Raw genomic sequence first — 23,164 nt, 5'->3', positions numbered from 1 at the left:
AGCAAAGAAACTTTCAAATTGGAAGTTGTACTACTACTTTAAACACTAATGACATGTTATTTCCTTACAGTGCCACAAGGTTGCAGTAGTGAGAGAAGATAAATTGGAAGGTAAGTGTTTTAGCAACTTAGCAAGATTTTCCTCTTTTGGGATCAATGTAGGTACAGAAAAAATCTGCCCCTAGCATCTGCATACAATTATATTTAGCTATTTAACTGAAGAGGTGAATATTCCTTTTATTAGTAGTTTCTGAAACATGTTAAAATAGGATACCACATCTGCCTAACTTCCCATTTTTAAGACCAGTAGCTGCGGACATTTATAAAGCACTTTTATCACAGGATTTCAAAGCTCATGTGATTCTTGCAAAAAAACTATCATGAATAACATGTGGAACACCTCATCAACTGTAAAAAGACAGTAGTCTCTAAATACTGTTTTGTGTTCCAGGACAGGTTTTTAGGAAGAAAATTAAAGATTGCTTTTCCAAGGTCAGAAAGATTTAATAGAACTTCTAAATTAAATTTATCTTCCCATTTCAAAATTATTAATGCTATGGTTCTATTTAAAAATCCAGTTCAAAGGAATTTTATGACAGGGTCCACATGATCTGGACCTTTGTCTCAAGACAAAACTTGTACTGTTGTACTTCCTATATAAAGACTCCCACCAGTGGTGTCATTTTCTTACAAAAGAACTCTGAGGTATTTAGGGTGGTGGAGATGTCCACTTTTTTCTTTGTGAATTCCCACAGTGGTAGGCAAAGTGAGATTTATTCATTCAGTAGATACATCATGAGTATGTATATTCTGTCAGGCTCTGTGCTACGTGCTGGAGACTCAAGCACATTCCCTTTCTTCGTGGAATCTAACATTTGTTCTTGTGATGTTCTTCTGTGTTTCTCCTCTGCAGACTTATCTGGTTAGTATTTTTGTTATAGAGTTGCTTTGTCTGCACAAAAATTGAATTACATAATTGAGTCTTCTCAGGTAGAAATTATTCTTCAGTTATATGCTAAAGATTCTTCCCTGACTGAAAAAAAAAAAACCCTAAAACATCATAGTCATCATCAATCATTCATTAATGTTTACCGAATGTCCACTGGATGAGTGATACCCTCACAGGTGTGGTACTTAGGACTGACTCACCACTACCTACCTTGTCATTATGTCCCCGTTATAGAAAAAAGAGTTGATGTTATACTGTGTATGTGACTCTTTGGCCTTTTAGGGCTTTTTGGACCACCACAGATTGCAAATGGTTTTAATGCAGAAGGGTTTCTTGTTAAAGTCCCCACATGCTATGAAGTTTGTGTATTAACAGACTGCTTTTCCTGTTGACTTGTAGCAGTGAAGTCCAAGCTAGCTGTGACTGCCAGCATCCATGTGTACAGCATCCAGAAAGCCATGCTAAAGGACAGTGGGCCTCTGTTCAATACCGACTATGACATCCTTAAAAGCAACTTGCAGAACTGCAGCAAGTGAGCTCCTTAATGTTCCTTGTGGGCTTCTTTACGAATTGATTTTGTAAGATGTTTACACAGTGGCTGCCTCTTAAGAGTGAATGCCAAGTCTAGTAAAACCCCATTTATCTTGCAGTAAGACACATGCCTGGTTTTACTAGTACATCATAAGGTGAAAAATAGCAGCCACAACCCATATTGAAAACCCCAGTGGACTCCCCATAAATCTATTTCTCATGTATTTATCCTGTCACCACCACCAGAAATGTTTGTTGTGCCCCCTCATTACTCCCTTACCCCAGTCTCTGCTTGAATCCTACCCATTTTTCAGGAACCAGTGTAAACGTCCTTCAAAAACTATTTCTAATTTGTTATCCCTCTACCTTCCATCCAAAAGCAGTTGATCTTCCACAGCCAGGATCACATCTTGTTTGTTTTTGTACTTTATATCGTTTTCAGTGAGGTGATGGACCATAATGCGCAGGCTTGTGTTGTGGCTTTGCTGCTTAATAGCCTGGTGGTTTTGGGCCAATTACTTAAACTCTTTGAGTTTTGGCTTTTTCATTTTTAAATTAAATTCATTTTAAAAATTTTAAATAGTAATACCTACTTTGTGGGGTTGTATTAAGAGTTCAAATCAGTTCCCCAGACATATTAAGCACCTACTACTTTGATAGGTACTAAGTGAGATCATTTGAATTCATTCCACAAAGTTCTGATGAGTACCTATGACATGCCACACACTGTAGAGTGAATATGGCCCAGTACCTGCTTATGGAACTAATGGTCCTATGGTAAACACTTACATTATAGCGTGACAGTGCTATAATAGGAGTAATACTGAGGGAGGCTATTTGGGGGGCATTTGTGGGAAATCAAATAGCTAGGGCCTGTGTTAGGAGATTATAGGGAACGCATTGCAAAGCAGAACACTGCTTTCTGGCCTGCTCTTCTCATAGCCCTCTGAGTGATCTCCACCATAGTGGCCTCCTCAAGACGTCATGAACAATGACTGATTACCCTCCTCAACTCCCATGAGCAAGAAGATTCCTCAAACAAAAAAGGGGGATAGGTGGGAAATCAAATAGCTATGTCCTGGGTTAGGAGAATGCATGCTTTCCTTATAATCGCCTAACCCAGGACATAGCTATTTGATTTCCCACAGACACTCATCCCTCACTTTTGGGTGGGGTGGAGTGATGAGGCAAAAGAGAGAAGCCTTCCTAGAGGGTGTGACATTTAAGTCAAGGCCTTAAGGCCCAAGTAGAAGTAGCCAGTAAAAGGAGAAGTAGAAGAGTGAGGACAGAACTGTGAGGAAACATGGTGCTTGTGTGGAACCAAAGTCATTTTCTATGGCTGGACTTAGACTGAGAGGTAGGAAATAATGAAATATAAGACTAAAGTAGGACTCACAGTCTACACTTTGACTAGTAGGTTAAAGAGTTTCAACTTTATTCTGAGGGCACTGGGGAGCCACTGAAGATTTTGAAGCAGATGGGTGAAATGATCAGAGCTGCATTTATAGAAAGATCACTTGGGGCACCCAGGTGGCTCAGTCAATTAAGTGTCCAACTCTTGATTTTGGCTCAGGTCATGATCTCATGGTTTGTAGGATCAAGCCCCACATCAGGCTCTGTGCTGAAAGCGCAGAGCCTGCTTGGGATTCTCTTTCTCCCTCTCTCTCTGTTCCTCTCCTGCTTGTGCTTGTTTTCTTCCTCTCATTCAAAAATAAATATTAAAAAAAAAAAGATCACTTGGCTGCAATAAGATGGTGAACATCGATCAGAAGGGAATAATCGGGAGACAAAGCCATCAGTGAAGAGAAATGTTGCAGTGATTCAGGGTGGAGATGACAGTTATCTGAAGTATAGTAGTTGTATTGAGGGTGAAGAGGTATGAAGGTTAAAGAGTCATGCTGTCAAAACCTGTATGTTGTCACGCTTGGAGACCAGGTGTGTGTATGTGGCTGGGTGGGGGTGTTCATGATGTTAAGGATGATAACCGTATATCTGACTTGGTGGCTGAATTGGGTGATGGTGTTATCAGTGAGAAAGGGAGTATGTGGGGAGGAGTAAGCTTGCGGGGAGAAGGAAAATGGTGAATTGGGTTTGGACATGTTGAGTTTGAGAAGCCTGTGGGGAGTCCAAGTGAAGATGTCCATGCAATAGATAGATGAGTCTAGAGCTAAGGAGAGAAATCTGGCATGAAGATAGAGATTTTGGAATCAGAGAAAATAGGTAATTAATTGGGACACAGCAGTAGATACAGTCATTCACAGAGAATGCGTAGAATGAAGGGCAGAAAGTAAAACTCGAGGCCATGGTTACTAGCTGTATAACCTTAAGCAAATTATTGAACCTCTCTGTGCCTCCGTCTCCTCATCAGTAAAATGAAGCTAACAATGGTACAAAGCTCAACAGGTTATTGAGGAGTAAATGAATGAATATATATAAAACACTTAGAATAGTGTTTGGTATGTAGTAAGCGCTATTTAAAGATAGCCACTTTTCAAGGGATGGGCAAGAGAAGAGGAGCCTAAATGGGAGCAGCCAGAGATGAGAGGAAAATCACGAGAATATAGGGGGCTCTAAAAGCAAGGAAAGAGTTTTAAGAGGTAGGGACTGATTGGCAATATCATATCTTACTGAGAAGCAAAGTAGAATAGGAACTGAAAAGTGTCCATTGGATTTAGTGATGGCCTTGGTAAGAGGCTTTTCCATGGAGTGGCCAGAATCTGGTGAACTGAGTAAATGGGAGCATGATAAAGTGGGACAGCAAAAATGGACAAGTCTTTTCAGGAAATTGGACTGTAAAATGGAGAAAGAGAGAGGTAGCTAAAGAGGATTTGAGACTGAGAGAGAATATATACATTGTTGAGAATGCCCTGAACTTGTACTATTCAGAAAGAGCCACAAGAGAAGAAATGATTGAAGCTACTGGAGGAGATGGGGTAACTGATACAGCCAGGTCCTTGAGGAGAAATAGAGACTTGCCAAACATAGTTTCTGTAAGTTCCATGAGAACAGGGATTGTGTCTATTTTGTGACCAAAAAATGGTGCCTGGCAAATGGTAAGCATTTAGTAAGTAACTGTTGAGTGAATTGATGATAGACATTAGTTCTTTTACTCTACTGTTCAAACCTTAATAGGCACACAAATATTTATTAAATAAATAAATAAATAAATAAATAAATAAATAAATAAATATAATTCTATAGCTAGAGTAATAAGTGGTGGGGTTTTTAACATTTTTTTAGTGTTTATTTTTGAAAGAGAGACAGAGCATGAGTGGGGGAGGGGCAGAGAGAGAGGGAGACACAGAATCCGAAGCAGGCTCCAGGCTCCGAGCTGTCAGCACAGAGCCTGATGCAGGGCCTGAAGCCACAAATTGTGAGATCATGACCTGAGTCATGATCCGAAGTTGGATGCTTAACCAACTGAGCCACCCAGGCACCCTGATAAGTGGTGTTTCTTAGGGAAGGACTACAAGAAAAGATGAATATCCTGATAGGCTTATGTAAATTGTACTATTAGATTTCAAAAATAATCTGTATTAAAATCTAGTTGTGGCATGTCAAGCTCTAAAAATCAGTTCTTCTATTGTATCTGAGTAGACAAACAGGAGTAAAGGGGACTCAGAAGTTCAAAATGATATTTACTCAGGGACCACTAAAGTAAACATGGCAAAGTAGAAATGTGGTAATAGGAAGCACTTTAATGAAACCTTACTTAAATACTTAAAGTATAATGGGTAGAAATGTGAAGAATTTATCTCCAATAAAGAAGTTTGTAATTGCCCTTGAGAATTATGGGCCAACTGAAATCTGACTCATTGTTTCGTGTGTTTTAAGAAGTGCTGTGACAGGAAGAAAGTTGAAATTTTAGGACTGAGCAGATTCTTCTCTCTTCGGACATGTTCCCAGCCTAACTTGGTCTCTTCCTTATTGCCAGTTCTGGTCCTGACCCTAAGGTGTGGAATGTAGACCAAATGGAGAAAGAGTTATTTCAGGGCCAACTTCAGATGTTGACAATGAAATAAACCATTGCTTTTTTCTGTGTACATGGAAGCACTGCAAGGCCAGAGAGGAAGACTAGTGGGTACAAGGAAATGATTTCCGTCTGTTCTTAACTATGATGCACAAAATATTTGTGTTAGTGTGGGGTTTTCTGAAGTGGACTCTAATAAATCAGGGGAAGATTTTGGAGCTATAGACTCAGCTTTAGGGCTGCTCAGTCTAAGGTTACTTCTGAAATTAAATGATGTATCAGGGACTTTTTTCTTAGGCCAGTTAATCTAGAAGTTGTGCCTGGTTGATCTCTCGAATGATTACTATTACCACATAGTTTCTTTCTTAACTTTTCCCACCTCAAGTGGAGGTGATACATTAAAGAAGGGAGAGAAACCAGAAGCCTCACTTCCAGGGACTTCAGTTCTCTCATTCTTTCACACGTATTTCTATGTGCCAGGCCTTGTACTGGGTACCTAAAATACAAAAGATGAATAGTACCCTTCCCTACCTCCAAGGAGCTCTCACCTACTCCCAGTAAGCTAAAGACTGGGGGAAATAAAATGTTTTTCTTTGTCAGAAAAGTTGAGGAACTTTGCTTTAAGCACAACTGGGATTTGTGTGAACAAGGCACATCTACGATGATTATAGAAGAGATGAATGCTCCCTTTAATATGCCATGCATACCGTTCCACATTTCTTCACTTGGCTTTGGGCATACTTGTCTGGTGCTGTTAGTGGGTGTTATTAGAAATTTTTCACAAATGACAATAAAGGACCACAGGTCATAGGAGCCAGTGGCTCTGTTCCCAGCTTCTTCCTTATTTTAAAGCATGACCCACTCTGGCCAGGAGAGTTGCCAGGAATTTTATTAATATTTAAAGCTCGTAATTTTGGTTCAGTCAATATTTATTGCATACGTAGCTCTGTAAGGTGAAGGTCTTTAAACACAAGAGATAACCATTTGATTTCCCAAGGATGTTGACATTACTAATCTTTTGTTATTTTTTGGTATATTCTTACTGTTTTGAATTGGGGTGCTTTCTTCAAAAAAGTAAGATGTTCAATATGGTATGGTAGAAGACCTCAGATTCCAGTCCTGGTTCTGTTACTGACTAGATGTATAATCTAGGACAAGTCTCTCAACATCTCTCCAATACTTTTTTCTCTATCTAAATTAGAGTTTTTATTTATTTTTGAGACAGAGCAAGCAAGGGAAGGACAGAGAGAGAGGGAGACAGGAGACAGAATCCCAGGCAGGCTCCACACTGCCAGCACAGAGCCCGTGGCCAGGCTCAAACTCACGAACAGTGAGATCATGACCTGAGCCGAAATCAAGAGTCAGATGCTTAACCGACCGAGCCACCCAGCCACCCCTGCACAAAATAATTTCTAAAATCCATTTTAGTTCTAAACTTTTCTAATTTAATAGTGTTAGAGGTAGAAAGTATTGTGTGGAAGAAGCAAGACTTTGAAATTAATGTAACATTTCCAACTTCAGGTTTAGTGCCATACAATGTGCAGCTGCAGTTCCCAGAGCTCCTGCTGAATCCTCATCTTCCGAAAAGTTTGAGCAGTCAGATCTTCAAGTATCAAGTGAGACACAAGCCAATAATGAGTTGACAACCAATGGTCATAGTCCACCTACCTCCAAACAGATTTTACAGCAGCCCAAGGGAATAATGGGAATGTTTGCCTCTAAAGCTGCTTCTAAAACCCAAGAAGCCAACAAGGAAACCAAAACAGAGGCTAAAGAGGTAACAAACATAAGTTTAAAGATGTCTTTATAGCTCAGAATGGGTAACTAGAAGAGCATTGTAGTTTAATCACATAAGGTTCCAATATATAATAATATAGTCTAGTTTTTCCATTGTGGTCTGAATCCTTTAATTCTTGATATTCTCGTCTGAAATTGTCCTTTTTCTTTTGAAAATGCTTCTCACCAAGCTTTGGATTCTTCTGTAAAATGGTCCTGTGCACATCACAAGATTGTTTTGCAAGCCAATTGAAATCATGCATGTGAGAACACTTGAAAACCATAAAGTGCCAGGAATCGTATATTAGCAATATATCATTTTGGGAACATCTTATATTCTGAGCTTTGCCATGTATGCCTTTCTTCCTAGTGTATTTAACATTCTCATTCTGTTTTATGAATTTTTCTTGTTTTTTTCCTCATCTGCTTCCCTTATTTATTGTTCACACATCTGAACTAACTTAAGTGCATTGACTTAAGAAAAGTCTCATTAAAAACTATTAAAAAATACTCCAGAAAAGCATAATTATTGTTATTTTTTAAGGTTTAGTTATTTTTGAGAGAGAAAACGAGTCAGGGAGGGGCAGAGAGAGGGGGACAGAGGATCAGAAGTGGGCTCAGCAGAGACCCTGATGCGGGGCTAGAAGTCACGAACCAGGAGATCGTGACCTGAGCTAAAGTCAGACGCTTAACCAACTGAGCCACCCAGGCACCCCATAATTATCGTTATTATTGTTATTACCATCATTGTGATTTTTGGCCTCTGCTTTGGAAAAGGAGAGGGGAGTGGAGGGAAAACCCCTAACATTTATAGAACTACTGTGTGCCAGTAGTTTGGATCTTTGCTTAAATCCTCCTAACTATTCTGTGAGGAAGAGATCTCCGTTTTGTAGGTGGTGAAACTAAGGGCCAATTGCCTGGATATCAGATTGCTATTACATGGCACAACCAGAATTCAAATCCACTTCTGATAATAACAAATGTAACATTTTGGAGGTTCCCTTGTTGTGTATCATACTGCCTCTGATCTGTTTTAATTCTATCAAACTAAGCAGTTTTTCAATATACTCAAAGTTTAGACACATTCATGGGTAATAATTCTGTAAGAACTATGAGTAACTAAGCTTTGGAGATTAACATCAGATACTCTGGTGTGGATTTGTTCTTATATCTCACGCTGACACATTTTGGCATGATTATATAGGGACTGTGCCATCGTGACAATGTGCCCTGCAATTGAAGAGATTGTTTAAGACTCCGACTTGAAGAACAGCCTAGACGCTAAAAAAAATCATATGTGTTTTCTGCTTCTAGGTATCTTCTGCAGGCAACAAGGCACCAGGGAAAGGGAATGTGATGAACAATTTTTTTGGAAAAGCTGCTATGAGTAAGCATGTTTTTACCTTCCTTTGATTAATACATGAATGGTAATATAATAACATATTTGAGGGGAAAGCCACCTTACCCAGTTTTTACCCATCTGGTGTACCATATAGACTTGCTGCATCCTAACATAAATTTGCAGTCTACTGACCAATATATTGAATGGAAGTAACCCAACTGGAACAGTGGATTTTAACGGGTGAGCTGAGTTCAGTTTACCTTGGCGGGTAGTTTACTATTCCTGTTTTTACTTCCTGCCTTGAAAAGACAATTTTTTGTTTCATAGGGCTCTTGAAAATGGGTGATAAAATAGAAGGGAGGTTGCTTGGTTAAACAGCATAGTGTTGAGGTTAATATCCTAGATGCTGGGGTCAGTTTGCCTGGTGTGACCATTATTAATTATTACCTCTGTCTCCCAAGGGGTTGCAAAAACAAATCTTTTAGACATTCTATAGTTATTTTTTACAGATTATGCATGTTAATGAACTAGACCTCAGTATGAATTAGAAGGGCACAGGTGATTGTAGCCATTTAAAAATAATACTTTTTGAGAAAGCAAAATTTCCTTTATTTAAAAAATTTTTTTTAGTATTTTTATTTTTGCGAGAGAGAGAAAACCAGCAGCAGGCTCCAGGCTCCAAGCCGTCAGCACAGAGCCTGATGTGAGACTCAAACTCATGAACAAGATCATGACCTGAGCCAAAGTCAGAAGCTTAACAGACTGAGCCATCCAGATGCCCTTAAAAATTTTGTTTTAATTAGAATTCTTTCATATGGAAAGAACCAGTAGTCACGTATTTTCATACTTCTCATACCAAGTACACCTCCCCTAAGGGTTATGTGGCATAATACCAGAAAGCATTCAGGAGCCACAGGACAATTATGGCACACTTTCTTGGAGCATCAGTTTTACAAAGATCTTGTGGGAAGGTGTTTTGTTACATGCTTGTGCAAGAAAAATTAGTCAGAATTCTGCTTTCCTGGGATGGTCGGATTAGTGGTTGGAGGAGGCGTTGGGGTAGATAGTGTTTATTTGCCATAAAATCCATCAGAGAAGGTTTTTGTCTTTTGAAAGTATGTAGAAAATTTGATACTTCAGGTTATTGGGAAGCGTGTTGTATTGTTGCAGGCAGAATGCACAAGGAGGGCTCCCTACTTCTGTGAAAATAGATAGTGCTAATGTCACTGGCCTGCATGGCTGGTACTGGTCCACTGAACCCAATCAGAGTGTGTATGGTTCCTTGGTGACTTTTAGGTCCACGTTTTTATTTTTGTTTTGTTTTCTTATGCGTTTGTAACCAGTGAATTTAAAAAATTTTATTATTTCTAAAATATATAAGCTGTGAATATTCGCTAGTTGTAAAAAAAAAATCAAGCTATACAGAAGTATATACTTATTTATTCATGTGTTTATTTCAGAAATATTTATTGAGCAAGTACTGTGTATTTGCAACTATTATACATGGTGATACAGTAGAGGAAATGTAGACAAGCAAGGTCTCAGCCTTCATGGTCCTTATATTCTGTTAGAGACAGACAAATCAATAAAGAATAAAACAGTTAATTATTTTAATTGCTAGGCAGACAGTGATAGAAGGAGTAGGGAAACTGGATAAAATAAAAGAATTAAATACTTACCTACTAAAAAGAATGGCTTCTAAAGTTGATTTATCTAACATTTTTTCAAGGATGAATGTTTAGAGTAAAATGATGAATGTTTTATCGGATGAATGGTTTAGTGGGTTAAGTGTCTGACTTGGCTCAGGTCATGATCTCATTGTTTATGGGTTCAAGCTCCACGAGGGGTTCTGTGCTATCAGTGCTGAGCCTGCTTCAGATCTCCTGTCCCCCTCTCTCTTTCTCTCTCTCAAAAATAAACATTAAAGAAAAAAGTAAAATGATAAATATTTTTATTGTATCTGAGACATGACAAGATCATTGTGATAAAAGTGAAGAGAGTTGGATGAAAAGAGTTGAGGAGACTTGAAACATTTAAAATTTAATGCTGGGCAATAACAAGTGTTGGCAAGGATGTGGAGAAGTCAAGCCCTCATATACTGCTGTGGGGAATATAAAATAATGTGCTTGCTCTGAAAAACAGTATAGTAGTATTTCAAAAAGTTAAGTAATTATCCAGTGCTTCCACTCCTACATATCTACTCGAGTGAATTAAAACTGTATGTCCACATAAAAAATTGTACACAAATGTTCATAGCAACATTATTCATAATAGCCAAAAAGGTGAAACAACCCAAGGGTCCATCGTCTGATGAATGGATAAACACAATATGATGTAACCACACAATAGGATATTATTGAGCCAAAAAAGGAATGAGTCCTTGAACTATAACATGGATGAATCTTGAAATATGTGAAATGAAAAAAGCTGGACAGAAAAGGCCACCTGTTATATAAATTTATTTATACAAAATGTCTAGAATAGGCAAATCTAGAGACAATGTAGATTAGTAGACTAGTGTTACAGGCTAGGTTGGGATTGGGGAGTGACTGCTCATGGATACAGGGTTTATTTTGGGGTGATGGAAATGTTGGATAGTGTTGATATTTGCACAATTACAAAGCACTGAATTTTATACTTTAAAAGGATAAATTTTCTGGCATATGAATTATCTCATTAACAAGAACCGTAATGCTCCATATGTGAAAAAAATTACAGCATTGGTGACAAAATTAAAAAGTCATCATCTGTATCTTGCTTCTAAAGGTGTTTCATATTTTGAGGATAAAAAGGAGATGCTTTTAATTAGTGATACAAATGATTTGATCATTCAGAAAAAAAGAAAATGTGGTTAAATTTTCCTTAACAGTAGTCTGAAAGTGTTGCAATGAGCTGCCTCTTTACCAGCTAATTGGCCATTTGTAGCTGCATATGTAAATAATTTGGAGTTCCCCAAATACTGTGAAACCACGACAGAGTGAAAACTCTGGATGCTGAATCTCTTTGGTCACTGGTATTTTAATGAAGATCAGTTTCCTGAAATTGGTAGACTGTATGCAATAGCCTTGCTTTCCTTACCCCAAGAGTGAGGTAGGAAATACTTGGAGGTTTTTCCTCCTAATTATTTTATTTATTTTACTTATTTTATTTTATTTTATTTTATTTTATTTTATTTTATTTTATTTTATTTTATTTTATTTTATTTTATTCTACTTTTTTGAGAGAGTGGGGGAGGGGCAGAGGGAAAGGGAGAGAGAGAGAGCATCACAAGCAGACTTCCCACCCAGTGCATAGCCTGACGTGGGGCTCGATCGATGGATAGATCTCATGACTGTGAGATCATGACCTGGTCAAAATCAAGAGTTGGACACTTAACCAAGTGAACTACCCAGGCGCCCCTATTATATAATTTTAAAACAGTTGCTGTCAATATGATATAAATTCTGTAACAATGCAAATTTTGCATAAACTTTAAGGATATACATGCAGCTTCAGAGAACTGGTTTTTTGGGAATCAGTTACTGACTCTGGACCCCCTAGAGATACATGTTTACTCTCCTGTACTATTTGGTGGAAAAACTTGAGAAGTACTGATACTTGAGAACAACAGTTTTGAAAAGGCAAGAGAAAATGCCTCCATTCTCTGGTGGATTCCACCAGATTTCTCAGTCAAGTCTTCAAAAAATAAAGTATAAACAAGCTGCATGTTATACTTTTATCCATCATCTATTCTTTCAAAGAATATACTTTGTTTATAAATTATACTAAGCCGTGTGTAATGGCCAAGGCTAAGCTATCAATTGGTCTTTTTCCTACCCTGTAGCTGGTTTTAGCCATTTTACATATAACCAAAGCTACTTATTGAAGAGCCTCATGCTGTTCACAGCTAAGAGTATTTTATGACTTTTCTTGAAAAAAACTGTCACTGAATATAGCACGAAGGCTATTCTTCTATGATTTCTCAGATGGCTAGGCCCATCCTGCTTGCATTTTTTTAATCCTCTGCATGGCATAGTAGTTGCAGCTTGGTGTAGGGAAAGAGGTAGGGATTTTGAGGAGTTAAACTGACCTAGGTTCAAATCCTGTCTCTCAACCTTTTCTGTCAGTGTTACCTTGGGTAAGCCATACAACCTCACATACTAATCCCTTTTAATCCTTACAGTAATCTCATAAATATTCAGTTTTTACAGAGAAGATTGACTTTTAGGTAACTTATCCTGAGTGAAAAAGTTTGCATCAAACTTTTCTCATTCCAAAGTAGTCTTTTAATTATATAATTAAGATAATACTGAGATGATAAGAGTATCCAGGTTTAAGAAGATAGAATGGAATAGGAAATAAGATTTTGGTACGAATTTCTGTTGTCACTATTTGTAAACCGTATACTCGGGAAATGTCTTTTATCTCTCAGACTCTTAATTTTCTCATCTAATAAGTGATATATAAATGAGAATGATGATACCTCATATAGTTGTATTTGCTTTTTCTAAGCCCTGCTTTTACTATTATTTGGCCTGGGAGTTGTGATATAATGAAGGATTAGCAAGAGGCAGAAATGAAAACAGTTACTGCTAGAGTGGTAGTTGGAAAGGAGAAATGTTCTCTGACTAGACCATGAGTTCTGTTAGGACAGGGACTGTTTTTTTTTTATCCCTTTAGCCCCCTGCTCCTAACCAATTACTTGGCACTTAGTCGACTATCAGAGGAATAATAGATTGACATTGCATGATGAGGTTATATATCATCTATTATACTATATTTGTAGATAAACTTAAAGTCAATTTGGATTCAGAACAAGCAGTGAAAGAAGAGAAAATAGTGGAGCAACCTCCAGTGTCTGTCACCGAACCAAAGCTGGCAGCCCCTACAGGCCTGAAGAAACCCGGCAAAAAAGCAGAGCCTGTTAAGATGCAGCAGAAGGAAAAAAAAAGGTAGGAAAATTTTGTTGCCTGTGAGGGAAGAGTGTCTCTGCTGGGGGTGAGAAGGTCTGTTTGGGCTTATTGACAGTGGGGAGTTTTCAGTTGAGTACTAAATCCTACTTAATGCCGTAGGGATACAGCTGTATAACCAAAATGAAGAGAGAAGCTCAGTAGCTTATCTAGGGAAGTAGAACTGTGGAACAGCCAGTGTAGATGGTTTAGAGCCCAAATCCAGTTTTTTGGGCCCCATTGAACTAAATCGATTATCCTTTTTTTTCTTTACTTCATTTTAAATTTGTGGACATGGCATAAGTGTGCCTGATTGTGTCTGTGTCTGTTTTTCACTTTAGATTGCCAAGTGAGGGGTTACTATTTCCAGTCAAATTTAAGAGAAAAAGTTCTTTGTTTTCTTTTTATATCAATGAGTTTATTTTTCAAGTGGTAAAATGTAATTAGAAAAGAAAATAAAAAGCACACAAGCTGTTAAAAATGGATCCAGGAATTTGAGACACTACCTCATAGTTGGTAGGAATTAGTCTGTTGAAAGAAATTCTAAAGACACTGTCAGCACTGATAGGCCCAGAAATACTTGACTTTTGTAGCAAGGCTGGGGCTACTCTAGTAGAAAACATCAACAAAATGCTCAAGTTTCAGAGGGTCAAGGCTCTGTCCAGTGGGCCTTACCTCCTAGGAATATGTGAGATTGGTATGTTAAAATGTCCCCAGCCCATGGGTATAACACTCATTGTTGACAGTTATAGTCAGGAATGCATTCAGTATTTCATTACCGAGTGTGATGTTAACTGTATGTTTTAAGTAGATGCCCTTTACCAGATGGAGGCTGTCCTTTTCTGTTTTTTTATGGATGGGTGCTGAATCTTGACTGATGCTTTTTCTGCATTTATTGAGATGATCTTTTAGGATTTCTGTTAGTGTGGTGAATTACCTTGATCGGCTTTTAAGTGTTAAACCAACCTTGCATTCTTGGGATAAACCTAATTTTTTGTCATGATACATTATCCTTTCTATAAGTTGTTGGATTTTATTTGCTAATATTGTAAGGATATTTTGCCACTGCATCTGTGAGGCTGATAGACCAGTTATTTACTTTTCTGATAATGTCTTTATATTTCAGTACCAAAGTTATGTAACTTCATAGAATTAGTAGAAAACTGTGTTTTCTGAGTTTGTGCAAGATATGTATTATTTTTTTTCTTAAAAGTTTGATAAAATTCGGTGAACCTGAGCCCAAAGTTTTCTTTTGGGGAAGTTTATTTTATTAATTTGATTTCTTTAAATAGAGTCTTCCAAATTTTCTTGTTCTTGTTGGGTCAGTTTTGGTTGTGTTTTTAAAGGAATTTATTTCATCTAAGTTGTTGAGTTCATTGGCATAAAGCTCCTACTATAGCCTTATTCTTTGAGGATCTGTAAAATCTGTACTTATCGTTACAGATTATTCTTTTATTCCTCATGTTGGTAATATGTTGTTTTGTCTTATTTTTTTAAATTTTCTTTTTAATGTTTATTTTTGAGAGAGAGAGGGAGACACAGAATCCAAAACAGGCTCCAGCCTCCGAGTGGTCAGCATGGAACCGCGAGATTGTGACCTGAGTCGGAGTTGGACACTTAACTGATTGAGCCACCCAGGCACCCCTGTTTTGTCTTTTTTTAATCAGTCTTATGGAAGGGTTTATCAATTTCATTAATGTTTTGCCCCAAAATAACAATTTTTACCCTTGTTAGTTTTTTTCTGTTTTATTTCATTAATTTCTGCTCTTTATCTTTTTTTGTTGTTTTTTGTTTGTTTGTTTTTACCTATTTGGGGTTTGTCTTTTACTAGCTTGAGGTAGAAAAATAAGTTATAAAGTTACATAAGGAATAAGTTACTTGAAGATAAAAACCACATTTTATACATATCTGAATAGTGTGATAGAGTATCCAGAGGAGCTAACTACGTTAAGATGGAGTCTAGGTTTTTTTTATTATGTCATTAGAATCACCTTAAGGTCTTATGTCTGTGCCTTTGCACATTTTTTTTCTTCTCTTTAAAGTATTTGTCTCCCTCTTTTTACCTGATGAATTTCCCCTTAGTTTTTAGTTTTCGTACAAGAGTCTTGTCCCATAACATTTTATTTGTCCAGTAGTATTTATCACATTGTCTTACATTTGGTGGTGTTTATATCTATTTCTCCCACCAGAGCTTCTTGATAACAGTATTTTCTTCATCTTTGCATCCTCGGTGTTTAGCAAAAAGCCTGTGTATGTAGTAGCTGCTTATTTAAAGCTTGTTGAATGATTGAAAGGTCAGTAGGAAAAGTAAGAAGGAATTTGTAATGATAATTGATGAGCTGGTAAGTAGTTTCCAGCGAGCTATATAGAGAGCTAGAAAAATGTTTCATTCTGGTCACCCCATGAAATGACTTAGTTGTGGTCAACAGAGTATCCTTAAAAAGAATCCTTATTGGTCTACTTTGACTCTTCTATCCTCTGGAATTAAGACCAGGAGTTATGAAGCAAGACCCATAGTAGCATATGCATACTTATATTTTTATTTTGTGTAACATGATTAAATTATTCCTGGATGGCAACAGGGGGAAGCGAATGGAGTTATCTGATGATGAGACAAAAGAAACTGAAAGTATGAAGAAAAAGAGGAGAAGAATCAAACTTCCTGAGTCTGATAGCAGTGAAGATGAAGGTGGGCTATGAAAGGTTGCTATTAATTTTTGGCTAGTGTCATTGTCTCCGTTACTTGGGTTATAGCAAAAGTACCATAGACTGGATGGCTTAAGCAGGACAAATTTGTCCTGTTCACAGTTCTAAAGGGTGAGAATTCCAAAATCAAGGCACTGCCTGATTGTAGTTCCTGGTGAGAGCTCTCAGCTCTCTTCCTAGTTTGTAGGATATCTCCTTGCCATATCTTCACATGGCAGAGAGAGAAAGTGTTTCTCTTGCATCTTTTATAAGGGTGGTAATCTGATTCCATTAATTACCTCCCAAAGACCCCACCTCCAGATACCATCACGTTAGGGGTTAGAGCTTCAAATATGAATTTTGGGGGAACACAAACATTTAGTTGATAGCAGGGGTCAATTCTTACTTTGACGCTCACAGAGTTAAAAAGTAATTTATTACAGGTCACAATGACAATAGTAATTCTAGTATTGAGAGATAAACAATAGCACCATTAGAGTCTGCTTTCGCTTTTTGATCAGAACCATTGTTTTTTGGTAATTTAGCAAAGTAACTAACATAAAAGGAAAGAGAATAAGGATTATTATTATGTATATTATCAAAGAGCTTTTCTTTTTCTAATTTATTTTTTTACTTTTTTATTTTTTTAATTTTTTAATGTTATTTTTGAGAGAGAGAGAGAGTGTGAGCGGGGGAGAGGCAGAAAGAGAGAGGACCGAGGATCTGAAGCAGGCTCCACACTGACAGCAGAGAGCCTGACACGGGGCTCAAACCCATGAACCATGAGATCACGACTGAGCCAAAGTCAGAAGCTTAACTGACTGAGCTGCCTAGGTGCCCTGAAGAGCTTTTCTTTTTAAAAAATGAAATGGAGATATTCCTTTGGCTACCTTCATGTGAATCTTTTAAAACAGGTAATATTGTAGGTATCAAGAGTGTTGGTGATATGGTGTTCCACGCTACATAAATAAAAACATGCTAAGTTTGAGAATCTATAGTATCATTGTTGAAAGGGAATGATACTATGGACCCTTCTGGTTTTATGCTGTGGGCTCTATTGTAAGATAAACAGAATAAGGGCAAGATTCTTACCTGGAAAATTCATATGCCTTTTCAAAGAATATCAGGTGTTCGAAGAGCCAAGATCTCTTCCCAAATTGTGTAAATGAAGGTATATAGAAAGAGGATGAGTCTGGGGCACCTGGATGGCTCAGTTGGTTAAGCGTCCGACTTCAGCTTAGGTCATGATCTCGAGGTCCGTGAGTTTGAGCCCTGCGTCGGGCTCTGGGCTGACAGCTCAGAGCCTGGAGCCTGTTTCCGATTCTGTGTCTCCCTCTCTCTCTGCCCCTCCCCCGCTCATGCTCTGTCTCTCTGTCTCAAAAATAAATATAAAACATTAAAAAAAAAAAGAGGATGAGGCTAACAAGAAAGATGCCTTGGTCAAACTGCTATGCCAGATGACTTCTACCCTGCTTTGAGAACGGTGGTGAGAAGCTTGAGTTTCTATAATCCATTCTCTATGAATTTATGCCATAATGGGTATAAAACATTTTGAGGGGTCAGGCAAATCTACTCCAAAGGAATTCAGCATCAGATGAAGGTAGAATGACAAAACAAACAAACAGATGCTAAAAGAAATTAAAGAAGAATAATGAATGCAGGAAAAGGAACCTGTTCTGCTGGTAAAGGACAAAATAAACTTGTTAGGCTCTACTCTTACCAGAAATTTCTGTAAGAATTGAAAATGACAACAGAGGCACCCCGAAAGCAACTCAGTGACTGTACATGTACAAATGAGTGAGAAAGCCATTTATATATACAGATGACAGTAATACAAAAGAGATGAACAGACCTAAGAAATTGTACAAGGAAGTTAAATCTATGATGTAGGTATATCTTTGACTCTTCCATAGGTTTAGATCCTACCAGTCATGATGTAGGAGTTTATAAGCTCTGATATCCTATAGAGGTATTGTGCCCACCAGAGCTGTGGGTTGTTTTTTTTTAATGACTCTTTGGAATAGGTAGGGATAGGGCATTGTGAGCATCCTAGAGGAGCTGTCATTATATACTCATTCCATGTCATTTATCAAAATGCTTTGACTAAGACACCTGAAAGGAAGATACCCAAGTGTGTGGCTGAAACAAGAGCCATCAAGTTAAGAATTAAGGAAATAGAAGCGACTCCATGAAGATACATGGGAAAATAATTAGGAAGTAACAGGAATATTACTGTGCTATTGAAATTGTCTTCCCTATTTCCAACCAGGAAAAGGATTTGGGGAAGAATCTGGAAAAGGCTTTCAAGCCATCAACCTAATGTACTTTGAAAAGGTAAACTAGATACTCCAGTGAAGGAGTCAGCTCTAAGTCAGGGAATTACTGTGGTTGATTAAACACTCATTACATATTTCTGAAATATTCTCTGGAGTTCTGATCATTAGTGCACAAAAATAATACCTGTGGGTGATTAGAAATATGAGTGGGGTTATTAGTTTAGAAAGAAGTGAGAAGAAATGTGATAGAGGTGAACAACCTATAATAATAGATAATATAAATGAGAGGTTCTCAGATTTTTTATCTGGCAGAATAATTTTTAGCATCTGACTAAATTTGCAAACCTTTGCCATTTTATTCCTGAATTTCTTCTTCATCTCAAAGCTAGAGGGCCTTTATTTTAAACCTTTACACAGTCTCTAATCTATTACCATTTTATTCCTGTCACACTGAATATATGCTATTCAATATGCTGTCTTCAGCTGGAAATTAGCAAATGAGCAGCAGAAGTGGAAGAAATGACAGGGACTTTGGAGTAAAACAGACCTGGGTTTAAATCTTACTTCTGCCACTTAACTGGGTACATGGCACCCCAATGTTTATAGCAGCAGTATCAACAATAGCCAAAGTATGGAAAGAGCCCAAGTGTCCATCGGATGAATGGATAAAGAAGATGTGGTATATCTGTACAAAGGAGTATTACTCAGCAATAAAAAAGAATGAAATCTTGGGGCGCCTGGGTGGCTCAGTCGGTTGAGCGTCCGACTTCAGCTCAGGTCATGATCTCACAGTCTGTGAGTTTAAGCCCCGCGTCGGGCTCTGTGCTGACAGCTCAGAGCCCGGAGCCTGTTTCAGATTCTGTGTCTCCCTCTCTCTCACCCTCCCCCGTTCATGCTCTGTCTCTCTCTGTCTCAAAAATAAATAAACGTAAAAAAAAAAAAAAAAAAAAGAATGAAATCTTGCCATTTGTAACTACGCAGATGGAGCTAGAAGGTATTATGCTAAGTGGAATTAGTCAGAGAAAGACAAATATATGACTTCACTCATATGAGGACTTTAAGATACAAAACAGATGAACATAAGGGAAGGGAAGCAAAAAGAATATAAAAATAGGGAGGGGGACAAAACAAGAGACTCTTAAATATAGAGAACCAACAGAGAGTTGCTGGAGGGGTTGTGGGTGGGGGGATGAGCTAAATGGGTGAGGGGCATTAAGGAATCTACTTCTGAAATCATTATTGCACTATATGCTAACTTGGATGTAAATTAAAAAATCTTTTTAAAAATAAAAAACCTTCTGCCACTTATTGTGCAACTGGAGACAGATTATTTAACTTCTTCAATTCCTTGTTTCCTCATCTCTAATGGGGATGTTATCACACTGTGTAGACTTTTTATGAACGTCAAATAAGATACGTCAGCAATGCCAGGACACTGCTTGACATAGCAGGTTTTCTTCTTACTCACCCCACTTTTTCTATTGACGTGTTCCATAAGTATTTAACAGCAGTCTCTTCTCTCAGAAAACTCCCTTCAACTTCATATCTTTAACTCTCCACCCAAGAGACTTATCCTTTATTTCTCTTCTTGGCAGAGTCATAAGCACCATTAGCAGTTCTACATACTCTCTTTGTAAAGCAAGAAAAAGCCAGACCCAGATAGAAATCCCATTAAGAGTAATGTATTCATTGCTAGGAAGAGGGGCGTCTGGGTGGCTCAGTCAGTTGAATGCCCAGCTCTTGATTTTGGCTCAGGTCATGATCCCAGAGTAGTGGGATCAAGCCCCACATTGGGCCCTGTGCTGAGTGTGGAGCCTACTTAAGATTCTCTCCCTCTTCCCCACTTGTGCTCTGTCTCTAAGATAGAATTTAAAAAAATATATTGCTAGGAAGAAATAGTTTTAGCTGATTAAGTTTTTGCTAACATTTTCAGTTTTTGCAAATTACTTATGGAGAATGTTAAGCAAATGACCCCCCCCCACCCCACCCTTTTTAGGTTAAGATAGGTAGTTTATAAATTTTCCTAGGAAGCTATGAGTGATTTCCAAAATGACCCATCTCTGCCATAGCACTCTGGTAAACAGTGGTTACTCTGCTAGTAACTAGTTTTGCTACAGTTCTTATTCTGCTGTCCTGGGGTAAGTGTTAAATTGCACTTCTTGAGTACCTTTCATCTGAAAAGCTGTAAATTCATTATAAATATATTTAAAATACACCAATGTATGAAACCCTCCTTATGCTTATGTCACTAAAAGTATGTCGAGGATATATTTACCTTGATGGAAAATCAGACACATACGGATTCTAGCATATGAATGTGGCCAAATTTTTTTTAGTCTCTTTGAACCTCAGTTATATAAAACAGAAATAATAGTAACAGTGATTTTGTGGGGGATATTATGTGAATGAATGATTAATGTTTGTAAAGCCCAGAAAATTCTAGTTGTTTTCTGTATCCTTCCTTCCTTCCCTTTTTTTTCTTTTAAAAGTTTATTTATTTTGAGACAGAACAAGCAAGGGAAGGGCAGAGAGAAAGGGAAAGAGAGAATCCCAAGCAGGCTCTGTGCTGTCAGCACAGAGCCCCATGTGGGGTCCAGTCCCACAGTTTGTGGATTGAAGCTGAGCTGAAAACAAGGACTGGATGCTTAACTGACTGGGCCACCCTGACACGCACCCCCATCCTTCCTTTCTTAAAAAAAATTTCTTTGTGGGGCGTCCGGGTGGCTCAGTCGGTTAAGTGACTGACTTTGGCTCAGGTCATGATCTCGCAGTTTGTGAGTTCAAGCCCCACGTCAGGCTCTATGCTGGGAGCCTGGAGCCTGCTTCGGATTCTGTGTCTCCGTCTCCTCTTCTCTCTCTCTCTCTCTCTCTCTCTCTCAAAAATAAATAAACGTTAAAAAAATTTTTTTTAAAAACTTCTTTGAGAGAGAGAGTGCATGCACGGGAGGGGCAGAGGGAGAGAGAGAGAATCTTAAGCAGGCTCCATGCCCAGCTCAGAGCTTGACGTGGGGCTCGATCTCACAACTGTGAGATCATGACCTGAGCCAAAGTCAAGAGTCAGATGCTTACCCGACTGAGCCACCCAGGTGCCCCAAAATGCTTTATTTAAAAAAATTTAAAGTGATACACAACTTGAAAAATCAGATAAAATAGAAGTTTTGTAATAGATTGTAAGCTCTCCTATTGGACTCAATGTAATTGATGCTTCTCCTGTCACCTTTCTCCCATCTGCCTTCCATCTTCTGGGGATTTGTTGAAAATTCTTATTCATTACAAGTTCTTGGCTCCCTCTTCTACTTTCTTCCCTGTTATGGCAGGGATAGGAGTGGCAGGCAGGTTTACAGCATTTCATTCCTTAGTCATCACTGTAATGTGTCTCTTTGGGTGGATGTGGAAGGGAGGGGGAGATATATGCTGATTCTTCCTTGACTTAGAAGCCCCTCATCCCAAATTCCAAAAATGATTGTTTTCCTTTATTAAAAGTATCGTTACTGTTTGTTCAGTGCCAGGGAAATTGTCGTGTCTCTGCCTCCATGGAGGTTAGAGTCAGAGGAGGATCTAGATAAACACTTGTATACGGTGCAGTGACAGGGGTCTTAGAGGTTGCCACTAGGATTAAGTGTCTTCATGGTTACAGAAGTGGAAATAGAATGAAAACTCCTAAATTTATTGTGAGGACTCAAAATTCCTTTTCTTTGGCTTCCTCACTGTGTAAACTTTCCTCCTGCCCCTGTAACGCATGTGACACAGCTTTCCTAATTGCTATACCTTCAAAGAAATGGGAGCTTGGCTCTGTGGTTTAACTTTTCTCTTGCTTACTTGAGCTCCCATCATGTTCTATTCTCCTAGAGCTGGGTTACTAGCTGGACCACTTTCCTCATATGTTTCTGACTCTTGTTTCCCAGAGCTTATAAAGTTTTGGGGCCCGTTTCATACTTGAAGTGTATAATTTATTGTTTCGTTCTGGCTCTTGTTTTGCTTCACCTCTTTAGGTCATTTGGCCTTGAACCCTCCACTGTCATAATTTTTAACACTGACCTAATCAGTTGGGAGAATTTCAGATCCAAGACTTGTGCTAAGAATTTGAATACAGCCAGGAGATTCAGGGAGCAGGTGAGGCTAAGCAACTACCCAGTCTTTTTACCAGCAGTTTCTCTGTGGTGATTAAGCCGTAGGTTAGCTGAGGATTTTCACTTCCCCCTCTCATGGGCCTTATACCAAGACCACTATTTCTGGAACTGTTCAGGAATGATGGAATCCCTCTGGAGGTGCTCTCTTCTCGGGTGATACCACTTCCAGAGCAATATTGCTTTCCCAAAAGTGATTTTTCCGGTTACTCTCACTACAACAAAACAAGCCTCATCAGTGAGCAATCACTAGAAATAATTCCCATACAAAATAGTAAGCCAGTCTTAGTTGTAAGAGCTATAATTGTGACTGTTTCAAAGGTGATTTTTCCTCCAAAGTTTATGCTCCTAACATCAGCTGGAATATTTCAGTCTAATAAACATCTCAGGTGGTTGCAGATAATCCTTGGATCATAGTCATGAAGACTCTGGCATGGAACATTTGATATAATCTGAGAATTATATCTGTTTGTTTAATCTTAAAAGAAAATGTCTGGCCCTGAATGGTAAGGCAGCACAGAATAGTTGGAATGGTAAGGCTGTGGCATCAGACTGACTTGGGTTTAAAACCTCCTGCCTCA

General features: G+C 38.3%; 1 protein-coding gene across 2 annotated transcripts in view; it reads left to right on the top strand.

Moving 5' to 3' along the window:
• Positions 1-23,164, top strand: part of POLD3 (DNA polymerase delta 3, accessory subunit) — a 52,173-nt gene that overhangs the window by 20,271 nt on the left and 8,738 nt on the right. For both annotated transcript variants that reach the window (XM_058687773.1, XM_058687774.1), the window contains exons 4-9: positions 71-110; positions 1,348-1,480; positions 6,971-7,226; positions 8,540-8,612; positions 13,333-13,498; positions 16,078-16,184. In XM_058687773.1, coding sequence (XP_058543756.1) covers positions 71-110; positions 1,348-1,480; positions 6,971-7,226; positions 8,540-8,612; positions 13,333-13,498; positions 16,078-16,184 — 775 coding nt within the window. The remainder of the gene's footprint in view (positions 1-70; positions 111-1,347; positions 1,481-6,970; positions 7,227-8,539; positions 8,613-13,332; positions 13,499-16,077; positions 16,185-23,164) is intronic.

Source organism: Neofelis nebulosa, chromosome 10, assembly GCF_028018385.1.
Source record: "Neofelis nebulosa isolate mNeoNeb1 chromosome 10, mNeoNeb1.pri, whole genome shotgun sequence".
In the NCBI taxonomy this organism is placed as follows: domain Eukaryota; kingdom Metazoa; phylum Chordata; class Mammalia; order Carnivora; family Felidae; genus Neofelis; species Neofelis nebulosa.
Note: the sequence above shows the minus strand (reverse complement) of the source record. Positions and strands in the feature narration are given on the sequence as shown.